Raw genomic sequence first — 19,384 nt, 5'->3', positions numbered from 1 at the left:
TTATATGCCACTTATGTTCCAGAGTGGCTTTTAAGCAACTTTTCCCTTCTTTTCCCCTGTTCTGGCTGTTGCTATTAATCAGCATGGTGCACTTTGGGATCATGTGCTGTAGAAATTACACCTGAGAAAATTCTGGATGCCACAAAACTAGTTCACTTCTCTAGTCCTCGTTCAGTGCCCAAGTAATATTGATATTATTATTCCCCACCCTCCATAGGTAGAAAATCTCCAGCTTGAGAGTGCCAGTCTCAAGAAGCAAACCCAAAAGGTCAAGGAGCAGTTCCTTCAGCAAAAGGTGTGTGTCTATATAAGTGTTTTAAAATACCGTATTTTTCCGTGTATATTTTCCAACTATTTTGGGGGATTCAAATTTAATAAAATGGGGGGAGGTGGCTCAGAGTTGTTCAGCTTTTTTCGCTTTTGGGGGGGATTGCACAGGGTTGTTCAGCTTTTTTTTAGGGGGGATTGCCAAAAATCGCTCGCTCGCACGCAATGCAAAATCTGCCTATCGCCTGTCCCCTCACCAACAAAGGCTGCCAATCCCCCACCCAATTGCCGGAGGGTCAGCCAATCCACACCAGCCCTTGAGGCAACAACCAATAACACGCCCAATAGCTGCTGACAGACCCGGCAGCAACCAATCAAACGTTCACCCTATGCACTACCCATGTATAAGACAACCCCCACTTTAAAAAGTGATTTTTAAAGAAAATAACCTAGTCTTATACACGGAAAAGCACGGTAATAAAAATAAATGGCTCATAAGGATGTCAGCTTATGACTGGGGAACTTGGGGGTCGAAATATCACCCTCCAGGCCTTTCTGTCTGGCTCTCAGAACTCTTCACATGCCATAGACCTCACCAACCCTACTTCTCTTCCTCCTTGAGTGCTTGAATATGTCCTTGAACCTGGACGGAGAATAGAGGTTTGTTTGTGTGTATGTGTGTGTCGAAACTTGCCTCCTTTACAAAGGCAAAAATTTCCAATGGTTGCTCTACCCACTTTTGCCTGTGGCCACACCCACCAGTGGCATGTGGCCTTTGGAATATTGGCGAGAAGGGAATGTGGCTCTTGAGCTGAAAAGGAGTCAACACTCCTGCTGTAGTTTTATATAGTGTAATTGCCAGTGTGGTGTAGTGGTTAAGAGCGGTAGTCTCGTAATCTGGGGAACCGGGTTTGCTTCCCCGCTCCTCCACATGCAGCTGCTGGGTGACCCTGGGCCAGTCACGCTTCTCTGAAGTCTCTCAGCCCCACTCACCTCACAGAGTGTTTGTTGTGGGGGAGGAAGGGAAAGGAGATTGTGAGCCGCTTTGGGACTCCTTGGGGTAGTGATAAAATGGGATATCAAATCCAAACTCTTCTTCTAAAATGAGGACGCCCTTCTCTTAGTCCTGCCAGCCTTACAGGCTCGCTTGGTAGGAACATGGGAGAGGGCCTTTTCGGTGTCTGCTCCCACATGCAGGCAACTCCCTCCCGAGAGAATCTAGACTGGCTCCCTCCTTCACCGGCAGGTGAACACTGTCTTGTTCCAACAGGCTTTTGGTAACTGACTGCTTTTAACGAAAGGGTTGGTGCCGTGCTGTCTCTATTGTAATTATTGGTTTGGTTTTAATATGTTTTGTATATTTTACCAATTTTAAAAAATGGTCCCGTCCCGTCCCCCCGTTTTTTAGTGGGTCTTATTTTTAACTGTAAGCCTCCTTTGAGTCCCATCAAAGGCGGGGTGTAAATAAATATGTAATGATATATAATGATAATAATAAAGCTAAGCATATCAATTTCTTTTCCAGGTGATGGTGGAAGCTTACCGGAGAGATGCAAATTCAAAGGACCAGCTGATCAGTGAACTGAAGTCCACCAAGAAGAGGCTGGACTCTGAAGTGAAAGAGTTAAGACGGGAGCTGCTCCAGCTTCAGGGTGAAAAGAAATCCGTGGAGGTTGAGAACTCAAGGCTGGGCAAGGAAGTGTCTCGAGTTCAGCAGCAGATGGAGGAATTGGAAAGCCAGTTGCAAGCAGTCCAAAGAGAGCGAGATGACATGGAGAGAGAGTTGCAGGTGCAGATGAAGCCTTTGTTGTCCTTCTTAACGTCCATAATAATGCTTCGGATCAGCCTGTTGGAATACGTAGACAGTAGCTATGCTGTGGACATTTGTTTGGAGGGCAACAAGCCCTCCACCCCTGGTAAACTGTGATGGGAATGAGCCTAGCCTTCCCAAAGCTCTCATGATCTCCTTCTCCCTTCAGCATGGCCACAATGGGGAAATCATAAGCTTTTACTTCCTTTACAATCATTGTTTAGTGTATAAATTGAAACTTGCTTTATGAGCGATGGTGGACTCTCCTTCCTTGGAGGTCTTTAAGCAGCGGTTGGATGTCCATCTGTCATATATGATTTCGTTGAGATTGCCGGATTGCAGGGGGTTGGACAAGATGTCCCTCGGGGGTTCCTTCCAACTCTACAAATCTGTGATTATTAATATTTAACAATGTACAGTGGTGCCTCGCAAGACGAAATTAATCCGTTCCGCGAGTCTCTTCGTCTTGCGGTTTTTTCGTCTTGCGAAGCAAGCCCATTAGCAGCTTAGTGGCTATTAACGGCTTAGCGGCTATTAACGGCTTAGCGGCTTTAAGAAAAAGGAAACAAACTCGCAAGAACTCGCAAGACGTTTCGTCTTGCGAAGCAAGCCCATAGGGAAATTCGTCTTGCGGAACGACTCAAAAAACGGAAAACTCTTTCGTTTTGCACGTTTTTCGTCTTGCGAGGCATTCGTCTTGTGAGGTACCACTGTATTATTTGAAGTCAGCCAACTGTGGCTTGAAGTTGCCTTGTTTCAGATAAACCATTGTTAAATTTAACCATGGTTCAGCTGGCAAAACAAGCTGTGGTTCATTAAAAAAACACAAGTGAGACCTTCCTAATTCCTCGTGCCTGCAATGGAGTAGGATGGAGGGGAAGGGCAGAACTATGAGACATGGGGAAAGCAAGGCTCATTCCCATCATGATAAACTATGGTTTATGATGACTGTGCCGCCAGAACATTGACCTGCATAGATGTTGGAGTGATCTAGAAATGCAGTTCATAAATTACCACCCCAGAGTAAATTGGATTGTTTGTGGGCCATAAAAGGTCCACAAAATAGTTTTGTTTGAGTTCACCCACTGAATGTGTTGCCTTTGCCAAGTATATAAAATTAAGACCTTTTTATTACAGAAGAACATGTAGCTTACAGTTCTCCTGTCCTGCTTTTCAGACTTTGCAGTTTGACAGAGAACAGATGTCTGCTCTAGCTGAAATGAATGAAGTATTAAAACGGCAGGTTGACGAAATGCAGCAGGAAACCAAAATGTGAGTATGACAGATCACACCTTGCCTAGAATAGCCACAGCAACTAGTACTCATTGATTTTGTTCATCAAGTGCCTATGGGGGGGGGATCTGCAATCTATTAATGGGGGCATAGTCTTCTTTTTGATTTTTATCTGGATTTCTGATTCCTATAGCATTGATGTCATTTGTCACATAATGGTAATCTAAGAACAAAGCAGCACCAAATTAGTTTTTGACATCTTGGGATCACAAACATTCACTATTTATATGGGAGTTTCTCTTTTAATTAAAGGTAAATGGGTAGTCTGAAGTAGCTTCAGTTGCCTTTAAAATAAGATAAGCTTTTCTTGCCCAATGAGACTAAAAATGTATGTAAGGCAGATTAAAAAGCATTAAAGCCAAAAGAGTGGCTTTGATTCTCACAATATGCCTTTGTCTAATTGTGTGGTATGATTAATTTGCTTGCCTGTGTTAATGCGGTGCATGTTTGTGATCCCATTTGTTACTTAATCCTCTTTAGTGCCAAACTACAGTGGAATTATTGTTGGGAACGTTGCCAGCGTTCTGCTTTTAATGCTGTTTGTTCTTTAGCATATGCTGTGTACCACTGATGCCATGTCAGTCTTCTGGGTCAGATTCAGGTTGGATTAGATTTAGAGTGATACCAATGTCTTAAGTAGACTCCCCCTCGCCCCTCCTAGCGGGGGGCAGCTCTGTTGCAACATCTTTGATGCAAAATGTGACAGGCTTTGGGTAGTCCTTAAGCTAGTAGTTCGGAACACAGACTGATCTGACTTAAGGGATATAGCCCATTGGAAAGTTCTCATTTGGGGCTTAATGCAGTCCCGCTTTCAATGAGGCTTGGGCATGAGCTTGTGTAGTAGAGTGGTTAGACTAGGCCCTAGGAGGCCATGGTTCAATTCAACCCTTGGCCATGAAACTCCCTGGGTGACCTTGGGCAAATCACTGCTTCTTGCCCTAACCCTACATCATAGGATAGTTGTGTGGATTAAATGAAGAGGGACTTTGAGAGAGTAATTCCTATCATTTCCCTAGTTATTGTGCTGTTGGGTTTATTTCAGAGTTTCCTGCCTATTTCCCACTTTGCCCATTTCACTTAATTAACAGTTGAAAGAGAACATGATCCTAGTGAACAATGACTAAGACTGGTCATCTTTGTCTGCCTTCTGTCTCCAACTTATCCCACTGCTATTTTGATGGCACCCATTCAGGTGTTAAGTAGATTTTCAGGGTAGCTAGATTTACATCTGCTGACCTTTATGCAAGGCATGAGAATCTCAGGATGTTTCTAAAGGCTCTCCGGGTTACATTTTTTGAGATCAGACTGGTACCAGGGCCAGGAAAGTTTGTACAGTGGTGCCTCGCAAGACGAAAAGAATCCGTTCCATGAGTCTCTTCGTCTTGCGGTTTTTTCGTCTTGCGAAGCAACCCTATTAGCGGCTTAGCGGATTAGCGCTATTAGCGGCTTAGCGGCTTAGAAAAAGGGGGGAAAGCGAAAAAAATCGCAAGACTCGCACGACGTTTTCGTCTTGCGAGGCATTCGTCTCATAGAGAAATTCGTCTTGCGAAGCGCCTCGAAAAACGGAAAACCCTTTCGTCTAGCGGGTTTTTTGTCTTGCAAGGCATTCGTCTTGCGGGGCACCACTGTAATGGAGGGTTCCCTGTCTATTAAATTATGTCAACTTTTTATAAACCATAGAATAAGTTCAGATTGAAACGTGCTTATTCGCATCATGGAAGAGTGTATAGCCGGCTGGAACCTTTAAATGTCTAGAAGGTGTGGTCCTACTTGTTCATCTTAATGTGGAGCTTTTTTTGAGGTAGTTTTTTGATATTACTTTCAGGGCCTTTACTGAACAGAAGCAAAAAATGAAACGACTGGGCTCAGATTTGAGCACAGCACAGAAGGAGATGAAAGCAAAACACAAAGCTTACGAGAATGCAGTCGGGATCCTCAGTCGCCGGCTACAGGAAGCCCTCTCAGCAAAAGAATCGTCTGAAGCAGAGCTGGCCAAGTTGAAGGCACAAATCTCTGACAGTGAAAACAGCCAGGGTGGCCTAGTAAGCAAAATTCCTGAGCAGACCTAACTTCACTCACTTAAAACAGGAGTGGGGAACTGGATCTGACCCAGTGAGTCAGTTGTCTATCTCCTTCCCTCACTGGAGACCACTGGGGGGTGAGGGCACGCACCTGACGTCCAGAAGACATCAGGTGACCCATTTTGGGGGGCCTGCACAGTTTGAAATCAAACTGTTTGGGCAGGTGTGCAGCCCGCAAAACATGCCTTGAAGCTATTTGCAAGACCCAGTGATCATTGAGTTTTGCAGAACCCTTTCAGAGTGCCTTTCCAAGTGCTCTGCAAGTTCTGAGAATCAGCTTATTGCTGGATTTTGCAGAGTGATTTGTGATGGACTCTGCACAACCCAACGATCAACTGATGGTAAGGTTCTGCCGAGTGCTTTGCACAGGGCCTGCAAAACCCCTTTTGGCTGAGCTATCTATCTATCTATCTATCTATATGATGGCAAGGGATGTGGCATCATCAAAATGGCCTTGTGGGGCCTAATGTTGCTTGTGGGGCCGATGTTCCACACCCAAACTTTAAACAATTGAATTCCTACCCCAACTGAGATGCCTAACTAGACTTACTTTGTCTTTTCGCTTTCAGGAAAGGATTCAGGCACTGGAGACAGAACTGGAGGTTCTCGGCCACAGTAAGATGGTTCTAGAAAAGGAGCTGCAAGAAGTGATCTCACTCACCACCCAGGAGCTGGAGGAGTACAGAGAGAAAGTCCTTGAACTTGAGGACGAGGTAATTGTGTTGGCTTCTTGTTATCCTATATCTCCTTGATGTGGTGCTGCTTCTGTAGGCTGGATGCATGTAACCAGTTCCTGAGGATCAGCACTGGTCTAGATCTGTCTAGTGGAGGCAGACTGGTGCAGAAACTGACCTATGAACTACAGCAGTTGTGCAGAATATATCTCAGCCAAAGGGCCACATTCCTTTCTGGGCAGCCTTCTGGGGTCTACATGCTGTTGGTGGGCGGGGCCAGAGGCAAAAGTGGGTGGAGCCATGAATGTACATGTTAGCGTTTGTACGGAAGGCAAATAACAAAAACAACAACAACACTATTATTATTTGTACCCCACCCATCTGACTGGGTTGCCCCAGCCACTCTGGGTGGCTTCCAATATATACAGTCATACCTCGGGTTACAGACGCTTCAGGTTATGTTTTTTTGGGTTACGGATGCGCCGAAACCTGGAAGTACCAGAATGGGTTACTTCCGGGTTTCGGAGGTCACGCATGCGCAGAAGAACTAAATCGCGCTTTGCTCATGCGCAGAAGCGCCGACTCACAACCTGCACATGCGCAGATGCAGCACTGCGGGTTGCGAACGTACCCCTCGCACGGATCATGTTCGCAACCCGAGCATCTACTGTATATAAAAATAATGAAACATTAAACATGAAAAAATGTCTGTATACAGCATATGCCCCTCTCTATCTAGGCAAAAATGAGGCATTATCAGATTTTAAGGATAGCTTCCAGCCAGACATGAAAACACTCAAGGCAGGTGCAAAGCCGGGCCAGTAAGGTGTGTGGCCTTGGAAAAATACTGAGGGTCAGATGGAGAGACTTGGAAGTCTGCATTTGGTTCCTGCCCCTGAGGTTCTCAACCCCAGAACTATGGAGCTCTGATTCAAAATTCACCTCTGCCATGAGCTCACTCTGCCATTGCTGGCACAGAAGGTCAACCGTGTTGGGCACCTGCTAAGGCCCATGCAGGGGTGGGGTAGACTTTGGTAATCTTTTGTAATATGGCACCCCATGCGAGGCCAAAATTTGGTGCCCCCAAATGGATCTTCTCAATTATGGGTTTTCTCAATTTTGCTTCTCCTCGGCTTGGTGCCCTGTGCCACCAACTGCCCATGTTCCACCATTTCCCAGCAGCCTCCTTGCTCTTCTACCACTGCTATTCTTCTTTGCCCGCTATACACCTGCTCTCTCCAAATGAGTATAACCTCTGTGTGCTTTGCCCTGCCCTGCCCTGTCTCTCCCTTGGGAGGCGAGTGCCTGTTCAGGCCAAGAGAAGGAGGGAGGTAAATATGCAGCAGGAACAGCAACCAGCAGGAGGGCCCCCCTGCTAGGAGAGTCTCTTGCCCAAGGAAAACTGCACTGCCTTTGGCAAATCTATGCTTTACACGTCCCTTCTGCAGTATGGGGGCAATCCTGCTCTGCCTTCCAGCTTTGTTACATTACAATAACGTAGTATATGTCAAGCATCTTGAGCACTGAAAAAAGCTGTACGAATGCTTGTTGTTGTAATGCCATATGTGGTGCTTGGGTTCAAGGCCTAACAGATTCCTTAGCCCTCTGGTTAATGCACGATAGCCAGTGTAACACGAGGCACTACGATGCTCTAGACTGGGCATTGATTTGTGAGTTTTGCCATGCGGGAAGCTCAGCTGTGCAGCATAGGACAACATCGAAATGAATGCAGATGATGTAAGGACATCCTCCTTCAGCTCCAGACAGAACCAGATTTGCGGGTGTACCAGCTGAAGTCAACCTGATGCAACAGCTGTACCTTAAATTGTTTTGATCAGGATGCCTCCAGGGTCTGCAGCTATACACAACACTTCTCAGCTCTGCAGTTACACAAATATACTCGTTATCTCGCTTTCCTCCTCCAGGGAGAAATTATTTTCTTTTAACGCATGATAATTTTTGAGTTGAAAGCACTGGAAGTTTCTACAGCCCATTTAAAAAGTAGGAACTCCACAGCGGTCTGTCCCAAACCATCTTTTAGATTTGCATTTAAACAACCTGAAAAGCTTGGTTGAAAAAACCAGTTAATTCCTCTGTGCTGTGCAAGTATCTGGGCAACTAAGGTGATAGTTTTCTAAACGGATACAAGTCTGGAATACAGTTTGATTGTTTTACTTCACTAGCTATATTTCTGTACCACCCTTTAGCCAAAAAAAGTTACCTGGGGCAGTGCATAGACAAAAGGTGGAACCAAGAAGTGAAACAAGCAAATGAACAAAGAAACATAGTCATACCTCGGTTGGTTGGAGCCTGGTGCTGATAACACCAGGGTTACAGGGTTGATTCCCATAAGGGACAACTGCATATTCCTGCATTGCAGAGGTTTGGGCTAGATCGGGCACCCCCAAACTCAACCCTCCAGATGTTTTGGGACTACAATTCCCATCATCCCTGACCACTGGTCCTGTTGGCTAGGGATGATGGGAGTTGTAGTCCCAAAACATCCTCTGGGTCCCTTCAAACACTATGATTTTAGTGTTGTATCCAACTTAGTCCTACTCAGAATAGACCCATTGACATTACTGGATGTAAGTTAGTCATGCCCATTACTTTCAGTGGGTCTCCTGTGAGTAAGAATCTAAGAAGAGCCTGCTGGTTCAGACCAATTGCCCATCCAGTCCGGCATCCTGTTTTCCCAGTGGCCTGCCAGGTGCCCTTGGGAAGCCTGCAAGCGGGACCTGGGTGCAACACCACTCTCTCCTCCTGTGGTCCCTAGCAGCTGGTGTTCAGAAGCATCCTGCCTCCAACTATGGCAGTAGCATTGGGTATAAAACAGCATCTGAATAAAGCCAGCAACAGAAATAAAGCAAAGAACTTTAAAAGCACGCAAAAATGGAACGCAGAAAGGTTTTAATCTGTACTAGATGAGCCTCTCTGGACAGTGCATTCCAAAACTAGGTGCCACTACTGAAAAGACCCTCTCCCTAGAAGCCATCTGACAGGTATTCGAGCAGAAGGGCCTCTGAAGATGACTTTAGGATCTGGGAACTTCTAACGGATAATTCATCGGTTTATAAACAGGGTTTCTTCATTGTTTGCTACTCAGTGACATTCAGTGAGCCTGCAAAGTGATTCCTTATGGTGGCTGCAGTAATTGTTCCTATTTTTCATTTAGCTTCAGGAAGCCAGGGGCTTCCGGAGAAAGATAAAGCGACTGGAAGAGATGAACAAGAAGCTCTCCCTTGAGCTGGAGCATGAACGCGGGAAGCTCACTGGCCTCGGCCAGTCCAACGCAGCTCTGCGGGAACACAACCGCATCCTCGAAGCAGCGCTAGCAAAGAGAGAGGCGGATCTGGTGCAGCTGAATCTTCAGGTACTCTGAGCCGTTACTGGGCTGGGCTGGTGCTGGATTGGATTGGATTGGATTGATCTTTATTACGGCCATTGGCCCGTCACACGACAGTTTCCCATACCAACATAATATACTTAAACCTCCAAATTTAAAACCGCCAAAACTTACAAAAGACAAACAGGAACCAAAGCAAAACAAAAGCAAAAGACCACCATCATACATTACAATAAATTTGTAACCTAAACATCGCCCTCTGCTCATAAATTAATCGAAGATATCAATGGTGATATCACCTAATTACATCCTAAAACATAGATCATGGTTTAAAGGGATTATCCGAGCCACACAGGAGTCTGTTTCTCTTCTTTAGAGATAGGACGCTCATCAAGAATCTGGCAACCATGAATGATCTTAGGGGGTCATCATCATTTAATAGATATCTCAGTTTGGCTTCAATCGTATCATCGGCAATTCCCTTTAGATATTGAGCAAGAAACTTGCTCCTGGCCGATAAGTGAAAAGCACAATCAAGAATTATGTGATGCAACGATTCCGGTGCCCCACAATTACAATCACATAAGAGCGATATCTGTCCATTGGAGAATCTATTTCTCAGCACGTTCGATGGGAAGATGTTGAATCTTGCCTTTACAAAGGCATATCTATGAGCTGAAGAAGTTAAGGAATTCAAATAGTTTGGGAGCCTTAAGAGGGGTAATAAACCAAGATTTAGGGGTGAGCAGGTACCATTGCCCAAGACCATTTTCTGCTGCAAGTCCATCTCCTCTAGTTTACAGGTTACTGTTCTTTTAGCTGGAACTATGTCCTGCTCTAGTAATTTGGATGGGGAGATTCCCATTGCCGTAATTTTCAACTGTAAATTTGTTACCCATGGGCTCTGGAAATCATCTCTCCACATACATTGTATCAAGTACAAGTTTGGGAGATTGTGCCATAGAGATAACCAGTGACAAAGTATGTGCTTCCACAGAGCATTTTCCAGGGATACAGTATTAAGTTCCATGCGTAACGCTGTATTACTTACACAGTTGGGCAGTTTCAATATCCCTCTTAGAAACTGATTTTGAATAACCTATATATATATATATATATATGTATGTATATATATATATGTATGTATGTATGTATTATAATAATTTCAATGTTTAAAGTGGTTCTTGTTTTTATCTGTAAGCTGCCTTGAGTCCCATCAGGGGGAAAAAGCAGGGGATAAACACACAAAAACACACATTTGTACACCATTTAATCACTGTCAGCTCTAAATAGTGCACAAGAGGCTCAATATACTAAGACTAAAAATGAGCTAAAACTCATTATAAAATCAGAGTTTGATTAAAAAGCCTGCTGGAAAGGACTTGAAATCAACCTCAACAGAAAGAGAGTTTCACAAAACTGGTCCCACAATGCTGAATGCACAGTTCCTTGTCACTATGAACCGTACATCTGAACCATGGGGAATGTAGTTTGTTAAGGTTTCCGAGAGTTGTTCAGAGACCCCTATTCCCTTCACAGAGCTACAATTCCCAGAGTGGTTTAACAGCCAATCCCTCTTCCCAGGCTGTTGTGGGAACTGTAGCTCTGTGAGGGGAATGGGAGTCTCAGAACAACTCTCGGAAACCTTAACAAACTACACTTCCTATGATTCTTTGGGAGAATCATTGGCTTTTTCAAGTAGTATGTTGACTTTTTCCAAGGCATGTGGGGCCTTAGTTAAGCACACATGCTTTCAGAAATCATCAGCCAGCGCAGTGAGCAAGCCCAAGGTCGCCAGCTTTAAGTTCTTTATATCGGGAGGGTTCACCTTGTGGGTTTTGTTGATGGCCCAGGTCCAGGCAGTTCTGAAGCGCAAAGAGGAGGAAGACCAGCAAATGAAGCAACTAATCCAAGCCTTGAAGATGGCATTGGAAAAGGAGAAGACAAAGGTCAACAGCCTTAAAGAACAGGTAAGAACTGGGGTGTGTGTGTGTGTTACTTTCCACCATGAGCATTTTAAGACTTGCCTGCAGAACTGGGCAGAGGGCCCTGTGTGTGGTATGCATATAAATGAGCAGCAGCCATTAAGGACTGTTGCATGTTGTTGTTGTTTAGTCCTTTAGTCGTGTCCAACTCTTCGTGACCCCACGGACCAGAGCACGCCAGGCACTCCTGTCTTTCACTGCCTCCCACAGTTTGGTCAGACTCATGTTTGTAGCTTCGAAAACACTGTCCAACCATCTCGTCCTCTGTCATCCCCTTCTCCTTGTGCCCTCCATCTTTCCCAACATCAGGGTCTTTTCCAGGGAATCTTCTCTTCTCATGAGGTGGCCAAAGTATTGGAGCCTCAGCTTCAGGATCTGTCCTTCCAGTGAGCACTCAGGGCTAATTTCCTTAAGAATGGATGCGTTTGATCTTCTTGCAGTCCATGGGACTCTCAAGAGTCTCCTCCATGATTATGGTTAAATGGCAATGAGCTGTAAAGCCCTCCATTTCAGATCTTGGCTGAAGCCACAGGCTCAGTGGGTGGCCTCTGATACGCTAAGACCTCCCTAGTCCCTATTTCTATCTGCAGCAGGAGGATGCCAAAATTGTCACATGACAGGCTTTTGCTATGATTGCCAAGGTAGTGCATGTAAGTTTGGGGACTACAATTCCCATCAGCCCCAGCCAGTGTGGCCAGTTGTCTGGGATGGGGGGAGTTGTAGTCCATCAACAACTGGAGGACCAAAGGCTCCCCAGCTTCGAATGAGAGTGAGAAATCGCAGGTGATAAAGATGGAGAAGGGGCAATCTTTAGTTGTAGGCTTGTGGTCCTTAAACAGAGATGCAGCACACATGGGGGATGGGGTCAGGGAAATGGATGGGGTCGGATGGCAGAGATATAATGATCCATACACTGATGCTCTTTGCTGCTATAGGTTGCAACAGTCAAAGTTGAGGCAGCACATAATCGCCGTCATTATAAAGCAGCTGCCCTTGAACTTGGCGAGGTGAAACGAGAGCTGCAGGCCAAAGAAGTCCTCATCAGGGCCCTTCAGGCTGAAGTGGACAAACTGCAGTGAGTATCACAAGGAAACTGAAACTACATTTCTATTAAAAATATGTATAGTTTGGTGTTTTTGAACAAAAAAACCATATATTTTAGGAGGAATTGCAAGGCCTCCTCATGGGTTAACCATGAACGAAGGGCTAACACATGAATAACGGGAGTTGGGGGCCAACCCACTGGGCTGCCCCCCAACATCCCACCTGGTTCTACCCCACTGATTTCCACACATTTGGAAGCCTTTACATGTGGGGAGGAGCCTGCACAAGTGCAGAACTTCGCCCAAGAAGTGGAGGTCAAGGGATGGAGTCAGGTGGCTGAGCTGTGTTGGAAGCCAGAATGGAGAGCTGGTAACTGAAGGAAGCTGCATGGATGCATTTATCTGCCTTATCCCCAGGAGGGGGCTCTCTTTATCCTCTGTGAAGCAGCTCTGAAAGAATTCTATCCGCTGATTGCTCTGTACCTCCTACTGCAAGAAGCTTGGCAGTTCTCCTACTTTGTGGTCCTTTGGTGGTTACAGTCCCCCATTTTCATTCTAGCATAATTGCAACCTTGGTTGATAATGTATTGAACTAACTTTAATGTGTACAGTTTATTTTATCTCCCCTCTTGCCATGCATCCTCCGAGAGGTGTGCTCTTCAATCTGAGAGCTGTGTTCTCCTCACAGTGGCGTGACACTGTTTTTTTGTTCTAGAGTTGAAGATGGGAAGCATTCAGCAGAAGTATCCCAGTTCCAGGAAGAGCTGGCAGAAGCTCGTTCCCAGCTCCAGCTCCTCCAGAAGCAGCTGGATGAGCAACTTAGCAAGCAGCCTGCAGAAAACCAGGAGGTGAAGCATCAGTATTGCTCATTCTCTGCTTCCTTATATGAATGTTGATCCAGGGGCATTGTTAGTGGTGTGACATTTGACATTATCTTTTTCTGAGTGGGCAATGATGTGATGGGTGAATCTAGGTTATTAAACAGGGCACCAATGGGGTGAAATATGTTTAATTTAAAGTTTCATTATCTAGAGATTATGTTGGGGGTGGAGGGATGAATGGGATCAACTGAGAGCAAACTGAATTTATTTGGGAAATTAATTGAGAGTAAATGAATTTAAAACAACTGATTTGGAGTTGGGAGCAAAATAATTGAAGAATTTACCTGGAGTGGGAATTTGCCGGCCTTCCTCCTGCGGCATTTTAGGTTCTAGGTTTTGCATCAATATGTATAAATTAGCAAATGCACATTTTATGCAAAATTGCGAGCTTTGCAGAGGCATCTGTTTGGGCACAGTGAGAATAGAGTGCTGGGTTAAAAAGACCATTTAGTCTGACCCAACTGGGCTCCTCTCCTGTTTTTATTAAATCTCACTGAACTTCACTGTGATTTAATTGACCTACAGTATTACAGCTTCCTATGTAATTATATTTTGAAATACGCCCCCCCCCCCCATTTTTTAGGTTGAAGATCTCAAGTGGGAAGTGGAGCAGAAAGAGAGAGAAATCCAAGCCCTAAAGCAGCAGTTGGACTTGACTGAGCAACGCAACCAGAAGGAGTTGGAAGGCGTACAAGCCGTTTTACAGGTATTTCATTGGACTGTCAGGCAGTTGTCATGGAAGATCTGTTACGAGACATAATAACAGTGGTGCCCCGCAAGACGAATGCCTCGCAAGGCGGAAAACTCGCTAGACGAAATAGTTTTCCGTTTTGGAGGCGCTTCGCAAAACGAATTTCCTATGGGCTTGCTTCGCAAGATGAAAATGTCTTCCGAGTTCCTGCGGGTTTTTTCCCCTCCCCCCTTTTTTCTAAGCCGCTAAGCCGCTTATCCGATAAGCCGATAAGCCGCTAAAAGTCGCTAATAGCGCTAATCCGCTAAGCCGTCAATGGGCTTGCTTCGCAAGACGGAAAAACCGCTAGATGAAGAGACTCGCGGAACAGATTCTTTTCGTCTTGCAAGGCACCACTGAAGATGCTAATGAAATAAAAGGTTTATGAGTGTTCCAAGCCTCCACCAGAGTTCAGATTCTATAAGACTTGTAAGACTACAGCTACAATCCTATAACTCCATATGGGAGTTACCCACATTGAACTCAGTGGGACTTGCTTCTGAGTAGATAGGCAGAGGCTTACCATCTAAAAAAAAAAGTGACCTCTTTCCTTTTTTTTGAACAATCTTTGGTTAATGCAGAAGGTCAATGTCTCCAACAATCCCTTCTTCATTCTAGAATATCAAGACAGAGTTGGAGATGGTTCGGGATGATTTGTCCTTAACCCAAAAAGATAAAATCACGCTTCAGGCAAAAGTGACTGAACTCAAGAATAGCATGAAGACTCTACTGCAGCAGAACCAGCAACTGAAGCTGGACTTGAAGCATGGAAAGATGAAAAAGGTACTTAAGAAACACAATCTTCATCTGTATTTCATCCTTTTCCTAGAGAACACAATAATCTTAGTTTTATCATAATTAATTTGCAATAACTCCCCAAGGCTCTCAGCAATCGCCTCAAGCCCACTTTTTGTCAGAGACAAAAGTACTACATCTTCTACATATAATAGAATTGGCAGGGGTTTGTTTGACAGACTAGGATAATAAGTATGTTCCACTGGTAAAAGGTAAAGGTAAAGGGACCCCTGACCATTAGGTCCAGTCGTGACCGACTCTGGGGTTGCAGCACTCATCTCACTTTATTGGCTGAGGGAGCCGGCATACAGCTTCCGGGTCATGTGGCCAGCATGACTAAGCCGCTTCTGGCGAACCAGAGCAGCGCACAGAAACACCGTTTACCTTCCCGCTGGAGTGGTACCTATTTATCTACTTGCACTTTGACGTGTTTTTGAACTGCTAGGTTGGCAGGAGCAGGGACCGAGCAACGGGAGCTCACCCCATTGTGGGGATTCGAACCGCCGATCTTCTGATCAGCAAGTCCTAGGCTCTGTGGTTTAACCCACAGCGCCACCCGTGTCCACTTCCTGCCAAATAATTTATATAAAAAGAGTAGGGGCAAATATGCATCCCTGTTTCATTCCTTTGAGAGCAAGGATGGAGTAGGATAGATAACCTTTGCAATTACTACCCCAAATAAAAGGGTAAATACATGTAACCTTCCAAATTGTCCTCCAGTAACCATCTCAGAAATTAAGAGTCTTATCTCTAAGCTCAAAAAAGGCAAGGCCCCAGGAATTGATGGTACTTGAGAAACAACAGCAGAACAAAAGGGCTTTTCCCTGAGAACACTTGAGCTATAAGAGCAAGACCAAATGAAACAAATGCACAGTGGCATTTATGGCTGTTAACTTAAGCTTAAATGCCTGGTGAAGTGTTAGAAGCAGCTGTTGTCTTTTCGCTAAAGAAGAAACAACGTAAATTGATACGTGCTTCATTTTAGACTGGTCACAGAATCCAGCTTTTATTGGTTCATAATTGTCGTACATTGAGTGAAGTGGGATTGTGCACACAGGGCAGGATGCCCAGAGCGAGAGTGTGTCCCCCGCCCCCCCAGTACAAATGCATTGCATTATGAGTTGCTTTGAACCATCTGTCTTGGCTTATTGAACTTTCACAAGCTGCAATTAAAATAGGAAGCTTCTAATGAACTGAAAAACAGTTGTTACCAGCTTCGGAACAAGCCAGGATGTTAACTAACTCCCAAACCCTGGATTTATCATTGTGGCTTATTTCAAAGCTGATAGCTCTAAGTTGGATGAAATGGGAAACAGATAATAAAATAATCTAAGCTGCCATTTATACAGTGGCATTCATGGCTGATTAAATGTCCTGACCATATTTGGGGGTCAAGTGAGAGCGTAGTCAATTTTAATAAATTATTATTAAAAAATATAATGCACAATAATTACACAGTTACAGAAAATGAAAAATAAAACAACAAACACTGAGAATTGTCTCTGAATACAGCAACAAACTTTTGTCAAAGTGTATATGCTAAAACCATTATAATTTTAACAAGCAGCAAAAATGTAGTGTATCGGCAGCAATTATGGTCTATAGCAGTTTATATAAAGGCAAGAGGAAAAGAGAAAAATAATAATTAAAACATGTGCTTCATACATGCCAAACTGTGCTGTAGACCATAGGTCCTGTCCTACCGTATGCCTCACACAAAGGAAACACGACAATTTTTATGCAGTCTGGGGCGACTTTATTAAGTGTAGTCAATTGAACAGGATGCCTATTTAATTCCAAAATATTTTCTTCTTGTTCTATCTATCTATCTATCTATCTATCTATCTATCTATCTATCTATTATTTAATAAAATTTATTTACCACTTGATTGTAAGAAACCTCAAACAGCTTACAAAAAAGACATTAATATTATTGGCAAAAACAATTATAACTAATTAAGGTGTTCAAAATTTAAAACCAGCAATAAATTAAATCCGCATTCTAGATATCTGGGTTGGCTTGTCTAAACAGGTGCCAAAAAGAGTACAGTAAATCACTAAGCAGGAGTTCCAAAGCGTTAGTTGCTGCCATGGTAAAAGATTGAGTTCTTACAAATGACCTTGTTCTGCTGGTGGAAAGCATGTCTTAAGAACTGTGCTTCAGGTATTCACAGTAGAGAGAGCTGCTGCTTATTGCACGTGGATTGATTTGTTTCTTCTTTCAAAAAGAGAAAAACACTGAAGGGAGAGTCAAATCCTTCAAACCCGGTGACTCCAGTGAAGATTCCTGACTGCCCTGTCCCGGCAGCTTTGCTGGAAGAGTTGCTGAAACCTTCAGCAGCTGTGAATAAAGAGCCTTTGAAAAACCTCAACAGCTGCCTCCAGCAACTTAAGTGAGTAAAATCCTGCTGTCTCTCTGGTATTTTTTTTAAAACCTGCATATTACTACTTATAAGTATTTTAGCAGCTTCATGAACAGTGACATGGACAGATGGTTTTTGCCTTTTTTTGTCTGAAATGCTCAGGTCTTCTGTGTTGGAAATATGTCAATATTTATCTGCTTTTAGGGGTTTTTTCTTTTTTTTTCCTTTTTAAAGATATATTATTATCAAATGACAACTAGTAGGATATTGGGTTAGAGACCAAGGCTGCCATCCTACTCACACTTGCTTTGGAGTTCAGAATTACTTTTTTTGTTTGTTTGTTTTGTATTCCCCCCCCCCCCCCCAGAGACACAGCTATCTTTAATAAGCACATAACTCGTCTCTATTCACTCCCATTTAGTATACAGTTGCTCCTCTAGCAGCGCAATCCTATGCATGCTTGCTCAGAGTTGTAAGTCCTAGAGTGTTCAATGGGGCTTACTTACTCGCAAGAAAGCGCTCCTAGAACTGCAATCCCAGACATATGCACAAAGGGGTAAGTCCCACAATGGGATCCACTTCTGCAGACATGTTTGGTTCAGAATTACTTTTGAGTAGACGTGGTTAGGATTGCAGGCTAAGTGCTCCATCTCTCTGATTCTAAATGTAGAAGTCTCTATCCGTACAATTTAATTGTTTTCCTTGCCGTGTACATTGCCCTCTGTCACTATTCAGTTCTACCTTCTTACCTAACACTTTGTTTTCCTCCCCGTTCTGCTTTTTGATACTGTTCTTTTCGCTTGCTAAATACCGACAAGACAGAGTGCCAAAGGAGTCATCCTTTCCAATCCAAAGTAGACAACATGGCAGGGCATGGGGCATCTTTGCCTCCAGATGTTGCTAGACTCCAGCTCCCATCATACCAAACCTTTGGTCACGCTGGCTGGGGTTGATAGGAGCTGGAGTCTAAGAACGTCTGGAGGGCCACAGGTTTATCCCTGCAACACAGCGTCTGTCTTGTATTTATTACATTTATATCCCACTTTCCTTGCCAAAGAATTCAAGGCAGTGTACATGGCTCTCTCCAGTTCTTTACCTTTGACCTTGCAACAAATCTGTGATGTGCATTTGGCTGGCCCAAGCACACCCAGAGAGCTTCATGACTGAGTAGTCCTAGTTCAGCACTAACCATTACCCCACACTACACCTCTAAAGTTGGTTTCCTGCCCCCTTGTTAACGCTACCGTTAAAGTGATATAGACTCTTGTATGTTACCATTGTGAAAATGGAAAACCTGTATTTTTTCTTATAATATAGATGTTAATATAGAAGACATGTTTTCTGGTCATCGCAGTGCAGACATAAGAGAGGTTAAAGATAATAAAGATCTATAATCTCTCTCAAGTCTGCATTATGACAGCCAGAAATGTGTCTTCCTGAACTCTTGGTGAATCCTGTGATATAAACCCATCCCCTTATGGAAATACCACTAGCTGCCACTCAGTCTTCATCTGTAGTCTTGCCTTCTGACTTCATTATTTCATCCAATGAAAACTGACTGACACTAGGTTCAAGGGCAACCAAATAACAACCTTCACATAACTTAATTTCTGGAATTTTCTACCGTAAGCGTGGCAACGGCCACCAGCTTAGATTGTCTTATCCTCGTTTTAAACCCAAGTCATGGAAAATAAGTCTGCCGATGGTTATGACTAGAGAGACCTGTAACCAAATGTTGTGGCCTAGAGTACTCCAGTGCGCTTACTAGCCAGCCATAACCTCTCCTGGGGTACTCCATTTCTTTCCCCTTTGTCTCCCCACCCAAACAATTTAGCCTTCTTAGTAATCATTGGATAGTTTTGGTTCCTCCCCCTTCCCCAAGATGCTTTGTGTTTCCACAAGCCTTAGTGTTCCATGAAGGCTGCTGATACTTTTCTTGTGTGGGTGGTATCATTTTAGCTACGTAAAGAACAGTGGCACTTAGAAGAAATGCAAATGCTATAGATCAGGGGTGGCCAACTCTCAAGAGACTGCAATCTACTTTCAGAATTAAAAACTGGCAGTGATCTACAGTGATCAGTTCCAAGCTGTTGAGCTTTTTTGAGGGGATTAAGTC

The 19,384-nt window shown here is 44.1% G+C and overlaps 1 protein-coding gene across 1 annotated transcript in view; it reads left to right on the top strand.

Annotated features, from left to right (window-relative positions):
• GOLGA3 (golgin A3) overlaps window positions 1-19,384 on the top strand; it is a 34,839-nt gene that overhangs the window by 14,161 nt on the left and 1,294 nt on the right. Inside the window, exons 9-20 of the mRNA XM_081842744.1 lie at window positions 218-295; window positions 1,793-2,056; window positions 3,255-3,349; window positions 5,196-5,412; window positions 6,021-6,164; window positions 9,301-9,498; window positions 11,325-11,441; window positions 12,392-12,531; window positions 13,215-13,347; window positions 13,964-14,086; window positions 14,729-14,893; window positions 17,135-17,298. Of these exons, the coding sequence (XP_081698870.1) occupies window positions 218-295; window positions 1,793-2,056; window positions 3,255-3,349; window positions 5,196-5,412; window positions 6,021-6,164; window positions 9,301-9,498; window positions 11,325-11,441; window positions 12,392-12,531; window positions 13,215-13,347; window positions 13,964-14,086; window positions 14,729-14,893; window positions 17,135-17,298 (1,838 nt within the window). The remainder of the gene's footprint in view (window positions 1-217; window positions 296-1,792; window positions 2,057-3,254; window positions 3,350-5,195; window positions 5,413-6,020; window positions 6,165-9,300; window positions 9,499-11,324; window positions 11,442-12,391; window positions 12,532-13,214; window positions 13,348-13,963; window positions 14,087-14,728; window positions 14,894-17,134; window positions 17,299-19,384) is intronic.

Source organism: Podarcis erhardii (genome assembly GCF_964252035.2).
Source record: "Podarcis erhardii genome assembly, chromosome: 15".
NCBI classification, from domain to species: Eukaryota; Metazoa; Chordata; class Lepidosauria; order Squamata; family Lacertidae; genus Podarcis; species Podarcis erhardii.
This window is presented reverse-complemented; position numbering and strand designations above follow the sequence as displayed.